The sequence below is a fragment of the Brassica napus genome, chromosome C7 (genome assembly GCF_020379485.1).
Source record: "Brassica napus cultivar Da-Ae chromosome C7, Da-Ae, whole genome shotgun sequence".
In the NCBI taxonomy this organism is placed as follows: Eukaryota; Viridiplantae; Streptophyta; class Magnoliopsida; order Brassicales; family Brassicaceae; genus Brassica; species Brassica napus.
The window spans coordinates 3,395,785-3,419,341 of NC_063450.1; the positions used below are offsets into that span (position 1 = coordinate 3,395,785).

Below are 23,557 nucleotides of genomic sequence, written 5' to 3' on the forward strand. Positions count from 1 at the left end.
GAGTTCATACCGTGTTTTGTAAAAAAATTAAATTATTATTCTAATTTTTAGTTTTCGACCGAAATTATAAAAAAAACAAGTAACGGAATGCATAATCTAAACTAAACAAACAACTACACACATTTGGCGGAGCCACGCTATGTGAGAGGGGGGCATCTGCCCCCATCAATTTTTCAAAATTTCATGTAAAAAATTGAATAAACTCAATATGCCCCATTGTTTTTAACAAATATAGTTTTAATTCATTAACCAATTTTACTTATGCCCTCAATAAAAAAATTATATGCATTCGCCTCTATACACACATCAACACAATCAGAAAAGAAAGATGATAAGAAGACAACTTAAAAATAAATGACCGTGAAGAGAGCTCAAACCAAAGGCAATGCTAAAGTCCGAGAAGACAAGTTAATTGTCGCGAGCTAACGATAGATAAATGCTCTCAACCTTGAATCTACGGTTCCAATAGCTTCCGAAAAGACTACCAGAGACAAACCATTGAAGCTTCGGTTTTGGAAAACTTCTTGAAAAGTCGTTTAACATAAATTTCATTAGAAAACTTTCTAAGAAGTCTTCTAAACTCTAAACTACTTGTCATTCTTGAAAACTTCCCAAAAAATATTCTAGTTTATCATATGTTAGAAATTTTTTCAAAACGTCACCTAAACCCTAAAATCAAATAACTAAATAACAACAAATACTTCATTAAAATTAATATCAATTTATAAAATGTTTAATATACACAAAACTAAACATATATAAGTCAAATTAAAAAAAAAAATTAAAAAAAATTCTAAAATCTAACCTTATAAATACAAACAATAATGCAGTCTACTCATCTATGTTGAAAATAATTTAATTTTAGTAAATTTAAATTAATAACATTTTGAATTATTTATAATTATATGATTTTAATTTATTCCCCGTCAAAATATTTTTTTATATATTTTATAAATTTTTTTTTAAGATAAAATATTGTGATTTAATCATCAGAGTGAATACAAGTTTTTTTCTGTCTGATCATACGAACCTGATTGTAATTCCACTAGGTTTATAAATTATTTTTGCATTTAACTATATTTAGAATTTATTTTGTATTCAATATCAAATTTTAGGTCATTTTTTGGCAAACCGATCCATTTTTAATTTAGAGTTTTTACTGTATATTTCGAATTTGTCTATTATTATGTAATTTTTTTTTTTAAATATTGAAAACTCGTAAATATAAATTGAGTCCAAATTTGACCAACGACAAATTACTATTTCTCAAAGCAGTTCAAGAAGAACACATTACAAATGAAAAATCAGACGCAACCAAACCCAAACCAAAAAACAATTTTTTTTTCTAGCAAACCACCACCCAAAACTTGATTTATATCATATAAACCGACGGACCATGACTCTTCAAATTAAGAAAACACAAAGACCAGACTGACTCTTCCTTCTTCTTCTTCTTCATCATCATACTCACTGCTGCTTACACTCCGCGGGCCTCTCACCTTGTTGACCTTCAGCAAGTTGACTTCTTCCCGACTTCTGATCACAGAGAAAACCCTTTAATTATTCAACAAGAAAGAGATCCTAAGGTTGAGATTTTGTGATCGTTAAACCTTGTGCCCAGCTGATGACTGCACAAAACAACGAGAAACCACCAAGATCAGTTCACAAGGTTTTAACTTTATAAAAGAGAAACAGAGGGTAAAAACATTTTAACCACATAGTACCTTCTTTCTTCTCCTCTTTCCTAGCTCTGCCTCTTCATCCTCGTCATCTTCCTCATCAACATCATCATCCTCGTCCTCATCATCTTCCTCGTCGTCCTCATCATCATCTTCATCAATCTCATCATCATCGTCCTCATCAATCTCAAGGTCATCTGGATCAACAGCTTCACCAGTGAACCATGACACAGCATGGGAAATGATTTTCTCTTTAATGGTTGATCTACATGATAAAACAGTGGACAGATTCAGATCCTAAAAGTAATTTAAGAAGCAAATAGAACTGAAGATGAGATATAACAAGGTACATACCCAATATCGTAATCATGCTCCATTTGGCCTTGGAGTTCATCAGCCTGTGCACGAATAAATTATCAGGTTAGCATTTAAAGCATTCTGAAGTACTGAGTCCAAAACTAAAACTGCTTTTGTGGATGGCCATACCATGTCATCATCAAGATCATCCTCGTCCTCAGGAACTTGAGGTGGACTGAAGAAGTTGAAGAAACTCTCACAGTCCTCAGTCTTAGTGATCGGCTTTGTGTTTTTGGATCCCTTCTTTGGCTTCTTTTTCAGGATCTTCTGAGTCAAACATTTTCCAGGATACCACTCAATCTCCGTCCTGTACAATATTAGTTTAACCATCAATAAGACTTCTTTGTCTTTTAGAAACAAAAAAAAAAGCAAATATATAGATAGAGAGCAAAGGATCATACCCAATGGCCTTCTCGAGGATAGGCTCATCTTCATCAATCATGTGATATGTCTTGGTCAAGACAGTGTTCTTGAAGTAAGGGTTCTCATCAAAGAAAAACTCGAGCTTGAACCCTTTTGGTTCTTCAACCCTATTCCACTTGATGTCCTTAAGATATTTGAGAGCACCTTCATCTCGCTCAGTTATCTACAATCATGCGAAACAAAAAAAAAACATCAAGACTAAGAGAGTAGACTCTTCATAAAAAGAATAGAGTATCCAAATAAGCGAACCTCCTCAGTGGTAATTTCGTTGTTCTTCAGTGCGATAAGCCAGAAATCCGGTACTCCTTTCTCTGCAGAGAGTAAAAAAACAGATGATTTCACTATAATTGGAAGCTAAAAAAAAACACAACAATAGTTTAGTCTAAGTAACTACTGATAACAAACCTTGAGCAGCTTTATCTGCTCCTTGTTCTGTTTTCACTTCCTCAGGTAAACCTTCAACTTCAACCACACCGGTCACAATCTCACATCTCTGAATATGATCATCAACATCACTTATAAATCATACAAGAGAGAGAGAAGTCTTATTGAACTTTTATTAGTCTTATTCTAATAATGTCGGGAAAGCAGAAAAGCATGAATATCAAGTATAATCATTATTATTGATCAACAAAGAAAGTACACTAAGTAGCAACTGAGAGAAGTCATATCAAACGTTTCTTAGTCGAGATTTCACGTGATGAAAAGAATCAAAGATCATTTTTTCATACCTTGGTGTAGAAAGGCTGATACAACGTTTGATACTTAGCTTCTAGAGCTGCCCTCTCTTCGAAGAACTTTGCTTCAATTTCATCATGTTGGTTCTGCAATGTAGCAAAAAAAAAAGAATTTTAAGACTCCCCAAAAATATCATCAGGTCCAACTAATTCAAACTAAATGCAAAATCCAAGATCACAAATTAAAAAGAGACTAGGTCTATAGTGATCTAGCTGGAAGGTTAACTCACTTGAATCTCTCTTAGAACCTCAACACGCTTCCTGACTGCCGGAGTCAAGTTCTCAAGGACATCCGAGTGTTGTCCAGCCAAATTCTGCAACTTATCCTGCACACACACACACACACACACAAAACAATCAAATCAAGATGCAGAGACAATTCTCAAACCCAAAGTCCGTTGCTCTAAACCATTTTAATCCCATCAAAACAGCACAAACAGACAGAGTAACAATCAAATCAAGATGCAGAGACAATCCTTTATCTTGAAATGATGAAGATGCAGAGATCAAGTTGCTCTAAACCAATTTGATCCCATCAATTCTCAAAAATCAGTAAAAATCACATATATAGCAACTGTCTGTAAGTTACAAACTTTCAAAGTAAAGATGCAGAGAAAACAAATCCCAACAGTAAACCCAAAAAAAAAGTCACCTTGAGAGCATTAACAAGGCCTGCTCGATCCTCCTCGTTAAGAGCTAATAAAGCAAAAACAGAAGCATTTTAAAATAAAATCCACATGAAAACCGACGTCGTTCTATAGAGAAAGAGAGAGAGAGGGGATATACATACCGGCGGTGAGACCGGACATGTTCAAGTTGTCTTTGTCGTTGCTCATCTTCTCGCAATCAAGAGGAGAATCTGGCGGAGGAAACGGAGGATAAGAGTGAAAGACCCCTTAAAACCCTAACAGCCCAGGGAGAAAATTAAATAAATAAATAAAAATAGAAAAGGGGCCGTTATTATTTAGATATGAAATGAGCTGGCAGAAATAGCTGGGGCACTTTATAAGACCCACCTACGCGGCAATATCTTTTCCTTTCCTTCATTTTTGATATTTGTTTCCTATTTTGATTTATTTGCAAACTAAAGGTAAAATAGTGTTTGGTTCTGTAACGCACCGAGAAAGTACGTAATGAATTTATGAATTTGATTCCTAAAGAATAGATTTTTAAGTTTTTTTGGAGATTCCGATATCTAATACCTTAAAACTGAGATTTTTCTTCTTCTTTTTTCTTTCTGAAATTTCTACAATTTAAAAAAAAAATATAATTGTAGTAATTTATATATCAGAAATCACATACAATAAACAGATATTTCATAGAGTTTATTTTACAATTGTAAAAAGAAGAGTTTAAATTACACTAGAATTTATAAATAAAAAATGATATATTTACATTTATTACAATGATTTATCTTAATCGTATAGTGCTCCTTTGTTCCTCACATGTTCTACCTTAATCATAGTAACGGGTGTATTGAATGTCTTAGTGAAATTGATTCATTATTCCTAAGGATTTTGATCTCTATAAACAACGTGAGGATATAGGGTCACTAAACTGGTACCCCAAACGTAGCCTATCTTTTATATTGTTTAGATAGAGGTGGAAGAGCCAGGGGAGGCCAATTGAAGGGCGGTGATTTTCACATCACACCTATGTTGTTTCAGTGGCGGAACTAGATGGGGAGTGCCTGGGGCAGCTGCCCCCATGAATTTTTTTTTTGTGTAATTTTGTTTAGAATCAATATTATAATGAGCCAGTTTCGAGACTCTCCAGCGCGCCACGTCAGATTTTGTGGGACCCACCTTAATTTTTTTTTAAAGCATGGGCTAAGGATTTATGTGTTACTTTTTGGGCTTCGTATTTGTTCATATCTATTAAGTGGGCTTCGTATTCATAATGTAGATTAGGGCATCTTCCGCGTATTGATAAACAAAAACGAGGGAGCCATCGTTTTCCAGATCCTTCATTTGTGGTTGATTCCTCTTCAGGCCTCTCACCTATGTAACGCGATCTTAATGACTCTCAACACTTCCTCTGACGACGAAACGTCCTCCTGTAACACCTTCCGAACGTCTCCCGAAGACTCCTATATATAGAGTTCCAAGTAGTAAGCTATCGTTTTCCTCATACTTTTTTTCCCCACTTTTTACGATCTTTAAGTCTCTAAATCCGTTACGGAAATGGCTTCATCAGCAGCTCTAGTCGCTAACGCCGCCGCCGCCATCGCCAACTCCACGTTTGACTCTCTTCGCCTCGGAAGATCCGCTCAGTCTGTTGTTGGTCGCCCCATCCGCTTTTGGGATTCTCGGAACATCAACAAGAATGAAGAGTTCATGGGAATAACGATTCTCCTCCTCGATGAGTTGGTGAAGATTATTTCTAACCTATTTCCTTTGTTATTTGTCCTTTAAAATATATCACAGCTTCTCTTTTGTTCAGATATGAAACTTTTCTTCATGTTTATTTAGTTTTGTCTATGACCTTTTTCATGAAATACTAATGATCACGCTTCTTCATGTTTATTTAGTTTTGTCTATGATCTTTTTCATGAAATACTAATGATCTTCTTTTATTTTCATACAGGACTCGGTAATTCATGGTTTCATTCCAGCTAATCGGGCCAACCAGTACCGGTCATCTTTGAAAACCGGTTCCATTGTGAGATTGGATCGTTTTGAAGTTGCTAGGGTCGCTCACATGTACAAGATTATAGAGCATCAGAATCTTCAGCAGAAGCCACGAGCTCGAGTGGCAGCACCAAGCCATGTGGACCATCGCCTGCGTAGATCAGCAGCTTCAGCACTCTCCGATCAAGCTCAGCCTTGCTTCTCAGATGTCTACGTATTCGATCGAGTGAAACGACGACAGTGACAAGAGACTGCAAAGTCTTCGTGTTTTTTGGTAAGTAATAGCTTCGCTGAGAGAAATCAAATGAACCCATAATCCCCTATATATTATTTGTTAAACATTACAACTTCTTTTTGTAGACACGTGTCATCACTAGGATGATTCTTAGAATTATTAGAGAAATATGTTGGTTCATATAATTATATAATAAGCTTTTTATTAAACTAACCATAAATTTATTATTATTGTCATTTATTATTTCCTTAAATAAAAATTACGGAATTGCCTAATGTGTCTAAAGTATATATGACAATTAATGATTTTGAATAATAAAGATCTGATAAAAAAATGTATCTTCTATCAATTTGTTTAATTTTAAACTATTAAAATAATTTAAAAAAATCACAATAACCATATTATAAAAATATAGATTTTTCTGTATATGTTATATTTTGAATTTAAAAAAAACGACTATAAATTACTAAAACTGTTAAAAGTCTCACATTCAAATTTTGCGATCCATGGTTTAAAATTTTTGTTATGACAAAATACAAATGATTACAAAATCATATAAATAAAAGTATAATTTAATTAATCATTAATATTTAAAATATATATGTATATATATCATTGTAAATTAAACTATAAACCATATTGAATAAATAAATATTTTAATTTCAAAATTTACTTTGAATAATTTTTTTTGATAAAAGTTTTGAACTAACATTGATTAATGTTTTTAAATTATAAATTATTAAAATTATTAATCCTACAAGGAAAATTTTGTTATCAATAATTTAAAGTTTTTGCTATTAAAGATACACATGATCAAAAAAACATATGAGTAGAAAGCATCATCTACTAGACATTAATATTAAAAATATATTATGTATGTTAATATCATTTAAATTTAATTACATATCCTATCAAATTTTTTTAAAAAATTGTTTGAATTAATAAAATTGATTTATACGTTTGCACCAATTTAATTATATATGTAATAGTTACTGACTTTTAATTATTCAATATATATTTATTATTTCATAATATGTAAGAACATATAATACATAAAATAATTTATATATATAATGTTTATTCCGTGCAAGGCGCGGGTCTTAATCTAGTTATTATTATTATAAATCACAATATGGTTTATGCGACGTCAACTACTACGATATAAATGAAACTTATGTAACCTATTATGCACTCCTTTAAAAATTCTGTTTACAAAAAATACAATCAAAGGTATAAAACCATATTATAAACTAAATGATATAAACCTTTAGGAAAAGAAATTTCCACCATTTAATAAACATTGAGGGTATTATAGCTGCTAGAATTCATTAATTACTGTAAAAAAATGCAAATTTGTTGGGATCGAAATTTATAAACAGATTTTAATATTATTTTAAGGCATTTGACATATAAACACTCTCATTAATGGTTAGCTATAGATATGGCTACTAAGAAATAAATTAATTAGCACAAAAAAAAACTCAATCACTTCAGGTTATATATTAGACGTTATTGATATAAATATATATAATCAACACACAAGACATAAGTGTAAAATAATGAATTTTAAAACTAAATGGTATAATCAACATATAAACTTACTCTCCCAACACAACAAATATATAACACCAACCGCAAAAAAACAAATATCAGAGTTCATCACCACACCTCAACATATTACAATATAAATCCTTGAATATTAATGACTTCACCAAAACATAAAATTCACAAACAAGTTATCACATAGACATTAAGATAGAACAATAACAATGTCTAGCGCCGGGTCTTTGCCTCTAGTTTTAATAATGCCCCGAGTTTTGTTGCTAGTGTTTTGTTCGTTTTGCCCGGAGTAAAAATTCATCCTAGATCCGCCACTGACTGTGTCGATAGAAATAGACGTTCATAATCTTCACTGCCAAGGGCCAACGTGGTTAAGAAATAGCCCAAACTCATCTTGTTTGGGTTTACTATCAGTTCAATCCATGGTTAAATCCGGTCCAGTTTTATAATACTGGTGAAATGTAAACCGAACCAATATAAAAATTGTTCTCCGAATGGAGAATCTAAAAATAATTGAAACTTAATGAACCGAATATCCGGATATCAAAACATGACCAACCAAAGAAGGAAGAGAGACGGAATATAGAAAAAACACTAGTTCATTCATAACCCTAGTTTCTCTCTCGACTTCCTCTCAGCCGCCAAGGAAAAAAAAAGTTTCACAGATCTAGCTCCGGTCCGACTACGTCCGGTGACTGGAGGGTCCCCTCTTCCCCTTCTACCTTATTTTCTCTTTGCCTTCTCGATTTTGTCCCAATCCCTAAGACGAGATACGTGCTGTTCTGGCTTGTTGGGGTGACTCCGGAGACTTGTGTGGTCAAGGGGCCATCTCAAGGCGTTCTTGGAGGAGCAGTGAGTCGTAGGAAGGCGGAATCGAGGCAGGTAGGCTTTTAGGGTTGAGAGGAGTCAACGAATCGATTTTCCGTTTTAGATCTCGGACGCTCCTCTCACGGAAACGGCGCGTGGCTTAGTGGGAAATCTCCTCCACCTTGGATCTCCGATCCAGTGTGACGGTGAGCCAAACGGAGATGAGATATGACGGTTGGTGAATATGGTTCTGGTCCTCGGTTCTCGTGGAAGACGCGTCGCAGGGTTTTCTTCACCGGAGGAGTCTACCGGAGGATGAGCTCTGCAGCGGGTACACGGTGGGGGTTCACATCCCAGCGCCGGCGGTGACGTCTCATGTCTCGCTCGGTGGTGAAGCCTCATGCCATTATTAACCTTAATTACTGTTCCGGTCACGGTATGTTCGCCAAAGCCCGAATTTCAGTACGGGAAAGTTCCCGGTTCATGGCTAAGGAGCGGATTCTGAACCTTGACAACAACGGGTTTTCACTGGATTTGCGCCGCAAGGCGATGAGATGTTGGACTGGGTCTGTCACTCTAATCTTTAGGAGTCCAATGTCCTGGGCCGAATTGTATTCTGGTTTTTACCTTTGTTATTGTTGATTTTTAGAATTGTCATCTCGTTTGGTCAATTTAGGTGGTCTAATGGGTGGTTTGCTCCAAGTCGTGGAGCTCTCTTACCCTACTGTGGTTGAAATTACAACAAAGTACTCTAGGTTGCGCTGGATCCGAGTAAGAAATCACCTAGTGAATGTGCTAGTGAGTGTTCTAGGGTGTTGCTAAGATGCTTTGTTGTATTTGTGGTAGAAATTCAATGTGGTCAATCTCATTGTAAAACTCTTTGGTTAATGAAAAGTTGATGGTGAGACCAGAAAAAAAAAAAAAAAGGAAAAGAGACGAGAAAAATGACAAAAGACCCACAGGCAAAAGGCAAAGCGACACACTTCAGGTTCCTTTTCTTCTTCCTCCTCTCTCTTTGTCTTCTCTTCAACTCTGTTTCTTCTTGAACCAAAACTCCACAAATTCCTCACCTACTCGCTTCCAAACAACAACTCCACTATTTGCCTCCTCTCCTCCCTCGTTCCTTTGTGGAACACATCGTATCGGGAGTAAGTTCCGGCTTGGACGCAAAATCGGTAGCGGCTCATTCCGAGAGATTTACATTGTAAATTTTGCGGCTCATTCAGTTTTGCTGACTTTCTTGTCGTGATTGCAGGAACTGATGTTCAGACCAACGAAGAGGTCGCTATTAAGTATTAAGCTTGTGAGTCTTTTCAAACTCTTGTTGAAGTTAAAAGACTTTATAAGTTTTTGTTCAAAGTTGATTTTTTTTTTAATTGTGTATTTTTGCAGGAAAGTGTGAAAACTGTGCATGCATCCGCAACTATCATATGAGTCGAGGATATATAGAGTTCACCAGGGTGGAAGTATGTATTAATGAATGTGTCTCTGCTTTATTTTGAATCCTCCTCATCTGATTATATTTGAATGCAGCTGGGTTTACAAACATGAAATGGTTTGGTGTTGAGGGAGACCACATTGTCTTAGTCATGGATTTGCTTGGTCCTAGCCTTGAAGATCTCTTTGGCTATTGCAATATGAAGTTTACTCTGAAGACTGTTCTCATGCTAGCTGATCAAATGGTAACAACAAGGCTTTATAATTGATTGAATTGTCATTCTTGATTGTGTAACTATATTAGTGCTGAGTTTTCACTCTCAGATAAATCGTCTCGAGTTCATCCATTCTAAGTCGTATCTTCACCGCGATGTAAAGCCGGATAACTTTCTCATGGGTTTAGGAAGACGAACAAATCAGGTTATCTTTCCATCTTCATAAGCTTTCAGTTAAAAGTTTTCATTGGTTTTGGGATCTAAACTTTGTTTTTCACTTTCTATTTATAGGTCTACATCATAGACTTTGGCTTGGCTAAGAAATATAGAGACAGCTCAACTCATCGTCATATCCCATACAGGTAACGGAGCTTTTCATTATCAGTGAGATTCAGTTCATTGGATGTGAGATTAAATATTTTTCTGAGAATGATTTTTATGTGAGTATGTGATGAAGTAGAGAACGCTGACTATAGATAGAAATGTAACTTTGCATCAGTGTGTTATTTTCAGACTTTATGCACAGGCTAGGCTATCCAACAGAGTTTGCGTCCTATTTTCATTAACTTAGGTTTGATGATAATCCTGACTATGCTTATTTGAAGAGACTCTTCCGCAACCTTTTCATCCGTGAAGGTCCTTCATTTATTCTCTCCCCTCTTCTTCTTCTTGTGTTGATCCCCTCTAAATTGTGTTTCTTATTTGTTTGTTTTCAGGTTTCCAATTTGATTTTGTGTTTGATTGGACTGTTCTCAAGTATCAACAATCACCTCATGCCAATGTACATGATAAAGTAAAGACCTATGAAACTCGAAGAACTTGTAAACTTCTTGTATAATTCCAATAGAAAACAAATACAGCTTTGAGTATGAAACAAACTAGATTCTCATGGCGAATCCAGATCGAATCATCGTTCTCATGGCGAACGAGAGAGATAGACTCATAGCGTCTAAACAATCAACATCAAAGCATAAAAGATACAAAATGACTCAAACTAGTATTTAGAGACTCTTCCTCACTCCGCAGGTTTCCTTCCTCTCATTTATTTTGAAATCCAACGTCTCCTGCCACGTCACCATTGCTCTGTTTCTCAACCCCTTTATTCTTCTTCCTCACGTAAGCTTTATGATACCTATCAATACCCCGTCCATCGAAACCAAGCTTGCCCTCAAGCTTGAAGGATGGAAAACATTCTACAAACTCCCTTGAGAACATCCAAGAATCATCCACCTCCGATCTATCTTTCCAACGAACGAGAAGTTCCATATCACATTTCTCATTGTAACGCTTCGCAAGCACTTCCTCCGAAATCCAATCATCAAACGCCTCCCCCAAACAAACTGGTGGTAACTGCTGTACTTGAGAGTCAACACCTAAAGCCTTCTTTAATTGTGAAATGTGAAAGACCGGATGAATGTGTGACTCTTGTGGTAACTCCAAGCGATAGGCAGCTTTACCAATCCTTTCTAACACCTTGAAAGGCCCATAGAACTTAGCAGCAAGTTTCTGACAAAACCTCTTCGCAACCGATTGCTGACGATAAGACCGTAACTTCAAATATACCAACTCCCCAACCACCAATTCAACATCCCTCCTATGCTTATCCGCCTGAACTTTCATCAGCTCCTGAGATCGCACCAAACTTTTCTTAATCACACCCAACGCTGCATCTCTCTGTTGTAATGACTCCTCCAAATCAAAGTTCCTTGTCGATCCCTCTTCATAACTCAACAAAGCTGGAGGGTCTCTCCCGTATAACACTTTGAAAGGAGATGATTGAATCGCTGTATGGTATGAAGTATTATACCAGTACTCAGCCCAACAAAGAAATTGTGACCACGTCCGTGGGTGAGATGAAACAAAGCATCTAAGATATGTCTCCAAGCAACAGTTTAATACTTCAGATTGTCCATCAGTTTGAGGATGGAATGCTGTACTAAACTTTTGCGTTCCTGCAAGCTTAAAACATTCCCTCCAAAACTGACTCAAGAAAATACGATCACGATCAGAGACAATGCTGCGAGGGTAACCATGTAAGCGCACTATCTCCGACACAAACTTCTTTGCTACATCAGCCGCTGTAAACGGATGCTTCAAACTAAGGAAGTTAGCAGATTTACTCAACCTATCGACCACCACCAACACCACATTAACTCCATTCGATACCGGAAGTCCTTCCACAAAATCCATGTTTATATCTTCCCAAATCCTTTCTGGAATAGGTAACGGATTTAGCAACCCCGTCGGTGATAACGTCGAATGCTTATGCGTCTGACACACCGAGCACTCAGCCACATAATCCTGAATCCTTTTACGTATACCCTTCCATGTAAAAGAACGTTGAACTCTCTGTAATGTCTTTACAACACCTGAATGACCTCATGTCTTACTATCATGACACTCGTGCAATATTAAAGGAATGAACCGTGAGTTCTTCGATATAACCAAACGCTGCTTTGACCACAATTTCCCTTCAATCACCTTTAACTTTGAAGACTGCAACTCCTTTCTCATCAACTTCTGAATCACTGACTGTATGGAGACATCTTCCACAATCTCCTTATACAAATCTTCCCACTGCAAGACCATTGGGACTGTGACTGCAAACAAGGCTGAAGCATGAGACATACAACGAGATAACCCATCAGCGGCTTTATTCTCGCAACCCGGTTTATAAAAGATGTCAAAATCGAACCCAAGCAGCCTTGTTAACCACCTCTGATACTCCATGTTTACTTTTTTCTGTTCCAACAAGTACTTAATGCTCCTTTGATCTGTATGCACCTGAAAATTTCTGCCAAGCAAGTAATGTTTCCATTTTCTCACTGCCATCACCACTGCCATTAACTCTCTCTCATACGCCGGTTTTAGTCTTTCTCGTTCTGTCAAGGCATGGCTGAAAAAAGATATCGGCTTTCTATCTTGCATGAGGACTGCACCTACTCCAAACCCTGAAGCATCAGTTTCTACAATAAACATCTTCTGAAAATCTGGCAATGTCAATACAGGGGCTGTTGTCATAGCTGTTTTTAACTCTTCAAATGATTTCTGAGCTTCACTTGACCACTCAAACTGATCTCGTTTCAGTAAAGACGTTAACGGTCTTGCTATCATTCCATAATCTCATACAAACTTCCTATAGTACCCTGTTAAGCCCAAGAAGCCTCTTAATTGTTTCACTGCTTTAGGAGTTGGCCACTTTACCATAGCTTCGATCTTTTGATTGTCTGTACCAACACCCGCTTGTGATATAATATGTCCTAGGTACTCCACCTGACTCACTCCAAAAGAACATTTTTTCCGGTTTGCAAAAAGCTTTTGCTCCCTTAAAACGCTCAAAACCGCTTCTAGATGTTGAAAATGAAGCTCCACACTCTTGCTATATATCAGGATATCATCAAAAAAGACCAGAACAAAATCTCTCAAGAATGGTTTGAAGGTTTTATTCATGAGAGCTTGAAAAATGGCTGGGGCATTGGTTAAGCCAAATGGCATCACCAAGAATTCATAATGGCCCACCACTGTCCTAAAAGATGTCTTCTCCACATCTCCTTCCCGCATTCTTATTTGGTGATATCCTGAACGCAAATCCAATTTTGAAAAGACCTTTGCATCATGAAGCTCGTCCAACAATTGATCAATAACTGGGATCAGATACTTATCAAGAACTGTTGATCGATTTAAGGCTCTGTAGTCAACAAAAAAAACGAAACCCTCCATCTTTCTTTTTGACTAACAAAACTGGACTTGAAAACGGGCTCAGGCTTGGGCGGATGATTCCAGCGGTCAGCATTTCATTGACCATCTGTTCCATGACTTCTTTTCGAGCGTGAGGATACCGATATGGGTGAACAGATACTGCAGATACGCCAGGAACTAGAGTAATAGAATGTTCCGGTCCTCGTAAAGGTGGTAAACCTTCAGGCAAGGCAAAAATATCCTCGTATTTGTCCAACCACTTCTGGAGTTTGTCTTCAATTTCTGGTACTACTGATGTTGCTGCAACGGTGAACAACTGCACTTCCCTACCAGTATGCACACTGTTACAGTTAGGAGACAATGACTTGAGGGAAAGAGGCATGCTATGCAACTCCGGATGTCCTAGCAACGTGACTCTTTTCCCTTGATAGACAAATGTGAATTCCTGCTGCTTCCAGTCAACTTCACATCTGCTTAACGTTTCCAGCCATTGCACCCCTAAAATAACATCCACACTTCCCAGTTCTAAGGAGATAAAGTCGGCTGTGAAGTTAGTAATACTGAGAACAAATGGTACTGCTCGGCAAACTCCAAAAGCCTTGACAGTAACACCATTCCCTAACAACACATCCAAGCTACAAGCTGCAGAAACTTTCAAATGTAGCTTTTCCACAACAGATGGTGAAATGAAGTTGTGGGATGCTCCACTATCGAGCATGACAATTATCTCCTTCTGATTGATTCTCCCTCTCATCTTAGTAGTATTCGGAGATTCAATCCCAAGAAAAGAGTTAAATGACAGAGTCATTAACTCTTGTTGTTTGCTGGTCTCGGCGAAACAGAAGTGATCTTCTTCCTGATCCAGCACTTCCATTTCCAATCCTTTAACTACTGTGATGATACGTAGTTCCTTCAGCGGACAATCATGTGTACGAGACCAAGGCGCTTTACACTTAAAGCACAACCTATCTCTCCTCAATGCATTCAACTCTGCATCTGAGTATTGTTGTCTTGCTCTCTGTGCCAAACCATGAACTTGAGCTGATAAATCTTCGAACTCTGATACATAATCACTCACAGATCCAGTCTGTCTCAACGCAAACAATCTCGTAGCTGGCTCATCCTCAATTGACTTAGCAAAACGCAACATCATTCTGTCTTTAAAATCATCTCAGCTAACAAAACCTCCTCGCTTTGTCACCCACGCAAACCACCTCTTCACTTGGCCTTGTAGGCATAACGGTAAAACATCAATCTTCTCTCTATCTTCGTATTGCCCTATCCTAAAATAGTTCTCCACATCCACAATCCACTCATAGGCATTACTCCCATCAAAATGAGGAAGCTCAATCTTCTTCAACATTTTATCTCTACTCACAATATTCATCGTCACAGATCGATATCCTAGTGGAAAACCCCGGTTTTGTTCCAATGGAATAGTACGCACCTGATCTTGATCTTGCGGAGATTCTGGTTGGGAAAATCGAGCTAGATGAGCTTCGACCTCCGCCGCTGGTTGTTTTCCCACCATCGTCATAAACGATCTGAAATCAGAGCTAATCGACGCCCTAGATACTCGAAACTCAGATCTCATCGTCTCCATTGACGATTCGATTGAAGATAATCGAGTGTTGATCACTTTAGTCTCCTCCGTCTTCTCATCGTTCGCCTCGTTTAACCTCGTGAAACCTCCTATCGCGAAATTCAAATCCGCTTTAGCTCTCGCGTCGAATTCGTCAAAGTCATCTTGAAATCGAGGATGAACTGGAATCGAATTTGTTGACATTGTCGCGTACTTCGAACTTTTCACCGCACCACTGATAAAGTAAAGATCTATGAAACTCGAAGAACTTGTAAACTTCTTGTATAATTCCAATAGAAAACGAATACAGCTTTGAGTATGAAACAAACTAGATTCTCATGGCGAATCAAGATCGAATCATCGTTCTCATGGCGAACGAGAGAGATAGACTCATAGCGTCTAAACAATCAACATCAAAGCATAAAAGATACATAATGACTCAAACTAGTATTTAGAGACGATAACTCTCGTAACGGCCAAAGACTCTTTCTCACTCCACAGGTTTCCTTCCTCTCATTTATTTTGAAATCCAACGTCTCCTGCCACGTCACCATTGCTCTGTTTCTCAACCCCCTTATTCTTCTTCCTCACGTAAGCTTTATGATACCTATCAGTACACTTTTGATTTTTCATCCTTTCATGATATATATACACACAATACACAGATGAATAATGCAAATGCTTCTTTTGTCAGGATGGTGGTGTTGGAACTAGCTCTGGATTATTAAACCATGCTGTCAGCAATGCTGAGAAGCGTCAAGGTTTACATTTACTTATGCTTTATCCGTCTCTTCCTTAAGCAAATGCAGGTACATAGCTGTGTATATACTCAAGGCGCGTTTGTATCCTATATATAGATTCTACCCTGAAGCAGAAGACCAAGAACGCAAACGAATCTGCAATTGCAAAAGACAAGCTGGTAAGTTTTGGTTATGCTTCTTTTCTTCTCGATCACCTTTATTCATTCTGTGGTTTGATGATTTCAGGCACCTGGATCCTTCCACTTGGGTCGATCAGAAGGCTCATCATCAAGACGAGTTGTGGACTCAAGTAGTCGTGAACCGCTCAGTGGTGGGAGTGACTATGAGTCTGCGCTCAGAGGCATTGATAGCATGCGGATCGATAACAATGCAGTGAATGAGACTGCAGCATCGCCACAATCAGTTGGAGGAGATGATTCTACTCCTCGTATAGAACTCAAAGCAAAGCTCTCAGACTGATTGATTTTAAAGACAAAACCGGTATTCACTTTTGCTGCTTGGCCTCAACCCTTCTTGAGAGTTTGAAGGCTGTCGTCTATGATTCTTCTGAAGAAAAGGCTTTTCTTCTATACAGTTAGAGATTTGATATAAGAAAGGGATAGAGATTTGTTTATACCAAAGTTCTTTTGAGATGTTGTTGTCTTCATTGTTAGATAAAAATTAACCTTCTTAATTAGTAATCCCTCTGTTTCAAAATACTTATGTTTTAAATGAATGCACAAGAATTGAAGCATGCATTTTTTTCTAAAATGTAACATTAAAAATATAAAGTAAACTAATTCAACCAATCCTAAAAACAACTATAAAACATCATTAGTGACACAATTTTCTGTAAAACTAAAACTAATATAAAAATATCAAAACATTAAGTATTTTGAAACATTTTAAACTCTCCAAAACATCATCTATTTTGAAACGGAGGGAGTATAAGATTCTTCTCTATGGTAATCTTTTAGCCCGATTAGTTCTATACGTGATAGTAAAATATGACTAGGTGGTTTTTTGGGCCAAATATATTTTTAAATAAATTTATTCTAAAATAAGATTAACTGTTTTTATTAATTAAAAAAAATAAAAAGTATAATTTATTCTTTCTCTAATAATATTTTAGTTTGATTGAACCAAATTAAGTATAATAAAGTTAAAATAATTATTTTTATCTCATATTTACATATAGTGTACATATATTATATATTTTAAAATATAATTTTTTGAATTTTTATTTAGTTATTTTTGTTAAGATATATTAAATCAAGTTGTATAAAATCAAAAAGAAATTTGGTTTAACTGAAATAAAATTTAAAAATTTGTATATTAAAAGAATATAATGATATTAAGATTCAAATTATATAATTAAGAAACATAAAATTGTATAAAATTATGAAAATATAATTAAAAGGCATTTTCAAATTTTGCTAAAATATTTTCAAATTCCTATTATTACATTGTTTTTGATTATTCACTACATTCGTTAACAAATATCTCCGTTCGAAATTGGAAGCATATAGTCAAAAACGCTTCCATGTGTATAAGCTAAACACTAGTGGCGGTTACCTCACGATTAAAAAAAAAATATTTACTCTATTAAAATAGAAGTCACAACCTCATTTTATGTATGATTATTAAGTTGGACCACTCTTAATTTTTTTATTAAATGTATTTTAATAAGATTAATAATATATAAAATCTTTGAACTACTTTAACTATAATATCTTTTGATATCTTTTCATTTAAAAAAATATATAAATATATATTAAAAATTTTGAAAAATATTTTTAAAAAGATTTCAACGAGATCTTAATTTTCTAAAATTATATGTAAATATTTTCACTAATTTCGTAATTAGTTTTGAAATATTATTATACATTAATATATTCAGTGATCATTTATAAAATGAAAAAAATATATTCTATGATACTTTTATCTATTATATGATCAAAATCAGTCATATTAGGAGAAAATTATTATGTTGATCTAAATATTTTAGCAATATCCTAATTTTCAAAACGTTTATGTAAATATTTTTACTAATTTTTCAATTATCAATAAACTATTATTATGCATTAAAATATAAACAGTTAATGTTTATAAAATTAAAAAAAAATATATATTGAGAAATTTTATGTTTACCACTTTCATGGTACCACTTTTCATCTTTACCACCACTAAAAGAACATTTTCAACAATACGTTCTTCATTAAGTGGCAAATGACTTTTACACCCTTGTTATATATATATATATATATTATTGGGAAATTTTATGTTTTCGAATTATACTTTTTTAAAGAGAAAAAGACAAAAATAGCACTAAATCAAGTTTTTGTTCCCAAACTAGCACTCAAGGTCAAAAGTCACAAAAATAACACTTAATGTTTTATCAAAAGTAACAAACTTAGGGTTTAGAGTTAAAGGGTGGGGTTTAGGATTTAGGGTTTAGGGTTTAGGGTTTAGGATTTAGGGTTTAAAGTTTAGGGTTTAGGGTTTAGGGTTTAAGGTTTAAGGTTTAAGGTTTAGGGTTTAGGGTTTAGAGTTTAGGGTTTAGGGTTTAGGGTTTAGAATTTAGGGTTTAGGGTTTAGAGTTGAGAAATGAGGTTTTGGGGATAAGATTTCAAATTTTGAAAAATAAAAAAATTAAAACTTTCAAAAAATAAAATGCTATTTTGGTCGTTTTAGTTTTTGAGTGCTATTTTTGTGATATAAACTTAGAAATATGCTATTTTGGAGATTTGCCCTTTTTTAAATTCGAACTTTTTTATTATTCTTTTTTTCGAAATTTTGTTTTTTATAATTTTTTTTCAAAATTTCTTTTTGAAAATCAAAAATTATGTTTGAAACTATTTTTTTTTTAATTTTTTTATATTCTTTATGTATTTATTTATATATTTATTAGAATTCTAAATATGTAGGTAAATTGCCACAAATACCACTTTCATAGTATATTGAGTAGCAAAAAACTCTTATACCCTTGTTCTATATATATATATAGGTAAATTGCCACAAATACCACATTCTTAGTACCAGTTTTCATGTCTACACTAATCATTTTTACCCTCACTTTTAATGAAAGGTAAAAGACACATATGCACCTAGAGTTAACTAATCTAGACTTAGGGTTTAGAGTTGAGGGGTGAGCTAGGGTTTTTGGAATATGAAATTTAGAACTCTAATAAATATATAAATAAATACTTTAAAAATATAAAAAATAATTTAAAACATAGTTTTCGATTTTCAAAATGAATTTTTTTAAAAAAAAAAATCAAAACAAAAATTATAAAAAAATTTAAATTTGAAAAAGTATAATTCGAAAACATAAAAAATAATTTTTTTTGTTTATTTAAATAATGATTTATTATACATACAGAGAGAACAAGGATATAAGAGTTTTTTGCCACTTCATGAAGAAGATATTTTTGAAAATGTCTCTTTATTGGTAGTAAAGATAAAAGTGGTACCATGAAAGTGGTAAACATGAAATTTCTCTATATATATATAATAAATAATTATTTAAATAAAACTAATATTTTTTTATGTTTCCAAATTATACTTTTTCAAATTTGAACTCTTTTATAAACTTTTTTTTTGAATTTCTTTTTTTTTTTTCAAAATTTCGTTTTGAAAATCAGAAATTATATTTGAAACTATTTTTTTTTAATTTTTTTTAAATTTTTTAAGCATTTATTTATATATTTATTAGAATCTTAAATTTCACATTCCAAAAATGCTACCCCACCCCTCAACTATAAACCCTAGGTCTATATTAGTTAATCCTATGGATATAAATATCTTTTACCCTTCATTAAAAGTAGGGGTAAAAGTGGTTAGTGTAAACATGAAAAATGATACTATGAATGTGGTATTTGTGGCAATTTGCCTTTTTGTTTTGAATTTTGTTTAATAATTAATTTAGACAAAATATGTTTTTAGTTAATTGGATTGGACCAGTTGCCCAAAAAAAGTAATTAGATTGAGTCATTTTCGTATATTTTAAATCTGGCCCAAACAGATAATTTATAAAAATATAATGGACTTCAATTTTTTTTTAATAACATAAGCCCATTTTTTTAATATACTGCTATCCATATTTTCAAACAACTTATATTTCTTTTTAATTATGTTATTCTTGTTTCCAAACATTCCCAACGGTACTTCTACTTCAATAAGATAGAAGATGTTATTTATTTTTTCATGTCAGTATTAAATATCATATATGTATCGTCATATAATAAATCGTGTTTTTACCTTCTTTTTTTTTGTCACAGAATCGTGTTTTTACCTACCATCATATAAGTAATCATATAATTAATAGTATTTTGTACGTACCATCATATAAATAATCACATATATTATATTTTTAAAACTTAATATGAAATATAAAAATCATAATTTACGTTGGTGTTTGAAATTGCTTTATATTGTATTTTTCTTAAATATATTTAAAACATTTTTATAATGGTTATAAAAACCATTTTAGTACAATCAATTTTTGAATATATGTATATTTTTGAATCAATTTTTGATATAAATCAATTTTAAATTAATATTTTGATTTGAAATATGTATATAAATTTAAATTTTGTTTTATGATTATTTTAGACAAAGATGTTTTTAGTTAATTAGATTGGGCCATCTATTTTCGTATATTTTAAAGTTGACCTATATATATAGTTTTCATAATATAATGAATTTCCAATTTTTCTTGATAACATAAGTCCATTACTTTTTTTCTTTAATATATTTCTATCCATGTTTCGAAACAACACTATATTTTTTTAACTACTATCTATGTTGCCAAACAAAAGCTTAAAGTACTTCTACTTTAATAAGATATATTAGTTAACCTTATGTTTTTTTTTGTCAAAGTTAATCAAAGCGTTATAAATATCTTTTACACTTCATTAAAGACGAGGGTAAAAGTGGTTAGTGTAAAAATGAAAAATTGTATTTTGAAAATGATATTTTTGGCAATTTTCCAACTAAATACAGCCATGGTGTATGGCTAAAGACCAGATAACCTGAGAATTTATCCAAACCAAACCAAGACAAATCAAGATATGATTTAATGTGTAAATAAACTTCTGTAAGCCCAAAAATCCGAAGAGGAAAAACTTAAAACAGATTGAGATTTTAACTAACATTAGATTTTGATCCGCGTTTTGAAAGCGCGAGATGTTTTACATTGATAAAAATGCATCAAATACTTTGTTAAGGATGTTAAAATAGTGAAGCCACTTTATTCAAATCTGTCTCATTTTTAATCGATCCATTTAAAATTTTAATTATTTTATTTAACCATGGAAAGTATAATAACTTATGCAATTTGTTATTTTAAGTCTTACCATAGTTAGGATACATTTTAGGGCACGTTGCTATTAATATTAGAGTTGTAGTCATATTAATTATATTATATAATTTTTTAAAATATAATTATATTATATATTTTTTAAAAATATTCTACCTAGAATCAAGTCAGGTCCAACTTTGTGATTTTGTTTTAATAGTATTGATAACTAGGTGTACTAAGATATTTATGGCTGAAGAGGAAAAGTACAAAACCATAAAATTCAACAAGCTTTATATAAACCATAAAAACATTAATTTTGTTTCCACAAACATAAATACTTTAAGCAAACAAAAATAACAACATTCCCAAGTGCAAAATAAAAAAAAACAAAACACAAACAACATAAAACCACGATTTTAATTGTTTCGCGCGTCAAAATCGTCACAAATTTATTGTAAGCACAAATACAAAACAAATAGGTTTCCAAGTTTACTTCGGAAGAAACTTTAAGCAAACATCACACAACAATTATGGATAAACCGTGGAAGCTCAGTGTCATCACACCAATATTTAAGTTCTTCCCAATGCTGCTCTTCCACGTATGGAGAACGTTGGCATGAGTAAAACACTGTTGTCCTAGACCAAGAGTGAGAAGTTCCAACCACTAGAAGTCTATCTCCCATCGATTTAAATGTAACTCCCCAACCAAAGACAGCGTTTGCACTCACAGGGACAGAACCAAGTTTCTTCCAAACGTTTGTGTTTATATCATATATACGAAGCTCGTTCAAAGATATTTCCAACAAGTATAGATTGTCATCAACCACAGCTATAAGGGGTGGAGCTTGAGAAGACGTTATGAAATTTATATCTTTGAGCATGCCAGGTATCAATTCCCAAGAATTTGTCGCCTCATCATATCTTTCTCCACAAGTGAGGTGTTTATCATTCTCATTTCGACCACTGAGGACGTAAAATTTTCCACGCAAGAAACATCCTGAGCTGAATTTCCTTGATTTATGCATTCCGTAAATCATAGTCCACATTTTTGTATCAGCATTATATTTTTCAACAGTTCGCACAACAATTGGGTTCCCGTTATCATCCATTTGAATGCCTCCTGCAAAAAATACAGTTTTTCCATCGCTAGCAGAGCCGTACATGACCCTCGGTGTGATCATTGAAGGACCTCTGAACCACTTATTATTCTCTAGCTCATATCGAAACACCACAATCCCCTCTATCTCCCTCCCTATGACAATTAGTTGAGTACCAACACTAATTGTTTCCTTATCGCTGTGGAAAAAGCAATAGTCAGACGAAGGAATCGTGGGAAGGCTCCGAAAGTTTTTAAAATCCTTATCAAATATTTCCCAACTAGATTCAGCCCCTGCATGCATTATCACATATGGTTTCACGAGACCATGATCTTCTATTACCATTAACATTTCTTGATTTATTTCTATTACCATTAACATTTCTTGATTTATTTTAACCATTTCTTCTGACATCATTTCCTGCTAACAGAACAATTTTACTACACATAATTAAAATTTAAGAATCTGAACTTTCAATATTGATTTAAGGGAATATGTTGTTGTTTTATGTCAATTTCATAAACTAAATTAAACTCAATAAATTCAACAAAATTAATTAATGCAATTGTATATATTTTTATCTATTCAGAAAATGACATTTCAAGAGATTAAGAAACTTCGTTCTCCTTTTTCAAAACAATAACAAGAGCCATAAATAAAACAAATCAAAAACAGATAAAATGTAATTTTAAATTGAGAAAGAAGATGGAAATTGAAAATCACTCTTCTAAAAACATACAGTTCAGACTTTGTTTTTTTCTTCTAATTATAACTTTTACTATTCAAAGCACTTTTAGATTATAAAATTGAAAGTATTTATTATTTATCTTAAGTTAATCAAACAAATTTCAAAACTAAGCATATTACGACAATGATAAATATAGGTTATGATGCTGATACAATATAAAAATAAATAATAATATAATTAGTGATTAGCTGTATTAAAGCATTTGCATGTGTACCTTAAAATTGACAGAAAATACTTTATTGAACTCGTCTTGAATGCCGATTATATTTGGTTAATATTCGAAAGGTACATTTGAAATCTTGCCTCACT

The 23,557-nt window shown here is 33.7% G+C and overlaps 3 protein-coding genes across 4 annotated transcripts; 1 reads left to right on the forward strand and 2 right to left on the reverse strand.

Moving 5' to 3' along the window:
- Positions 1-1,240: 1,240 nt before the first annotated feature.
- Positions 1,241-4,184, reverse strand: LOC106382434 (nucleosome assembly protein 1;2). Of its 2 annotated transcripts, none has more exons than XM_013822454.3 (12): positions 3,987-4,184; positions 3,849-3,892; positions 3,427-3,522; positions 3,191-3,283; positions 2,865-2,952; positions 2,709-2,770; positions 2,438-2,622; positions 2,166-2,343; positions 2,034-2,077; positions 1,725-1,944; positions 1,611-1,628; positions 1,241-1,533 (listed from the first exon to the last, which is right to left on the reverse strand). In XM_013822454.3, the coding sequence occupies exons 1-12, from the start codon at positions 4,030-4,032 to the stop codon at positions 1,468-1,470; spliced, it is 1,140 nt and encodes a 379-aa protein (XP_013677908.1). In that variant the 5' UTR covers positions 4,033-4,184; the 3' UTR covers positions 1,241-1,467. The 2 variants fall into 2 exon arrangements, with proteins under 2 accessions (XP_013677908.1, XP_013677907.1); XM_013822453.3 differs by having other exon boundaries at positions 1,241-1,536.
- Positions 4,185-9,975: 5,791 nt separating this feature from the next.
- On the forward strand, positions 9,976-10,918 carry LOC106378824 (casein kinase 1-like protein 5). Its single transcript, XM_048763899.1, has 5 exons — positions 9,976-10,110; positions 10,190-10,285; positions 10,372-10,442; positions 10,652-10,716; positions 10,797-10,918. The coding sequence occupies exons 1-5, from the start codon at positions 9,976-9,978 to the stop codon at positions 10,916-10,918; spliced, it is 489 nt and encodes a 162-aa protein (XP_048619856.1).
- Positions 10,919-21,909: 10,991 nt separating this feature from the next.
- Positions 21,910-22,845, reverse strand: LOC106378825 (F-box/kelch-repeat protein At3g27150-like). Its single transcript, XM_013818889.3, has one exon. The coding sequence runs from the start codon at positions 22,843-22,845 to the stop codon at positions 21,910-21,912; it is 936 nt and encodes a 311-aa protein (XP_013674343.3).
- Between the last annotated feature and the right edge of the window lie 712 nt (positions 22,846-23,557).

Bases quoted from the DNA above. Each gene is read 5' to 3' on its own strand.
- LOC106382434 (XM_013822453.3), bottom strand. From the start codon at position 4,032: ATGAGCAACGACAAAGACAACTTGAACATGTCCGGTCTCACCGCCG. The intron at 3,523-3,848 runs GTGACTTTTTTT...GTGTGTGTGCAG, and splicing joins GCCTTGTTAATGCTCTCAAG to GATAAGTTGCAGAATTTGGC. The intron at 1,945-2,033 runs GTATGTACCTTG...TTTATCATGTAG, and splicing joins GAGCATGATTACGATATTGG to ATCAACCATTAAAGAGAAAA.
- LOC106378824 (XM_048763899.1), top strand. From the start codon at position 9,976: ATGAAATGGTTTGGTGTTGAGGGAGACCACATTGTCTTAGTCATGGAT. The intron at 10,286-10,371 runs GTTATCTTTCCA...TTCTATTTATAG, and splicing joins TAGGAAGACGAACAAATCAG to GTCTACATCATAGACTTTGG. The intron at 10,717-10,796 runs GTCCTTCATTTA...GTTTGTTTTCAG, and splicing joins CAACCTTTTCATCCGTGAAG to GTTTCCAATTTGATTTTGTG.
- LOC106378825 (XM_013818889.3), bottom strand. From the start codon at position 22,845: ATGGTAATAGAAGATCATGGTCTCGTGAAACCATATGTGATAATGCAT.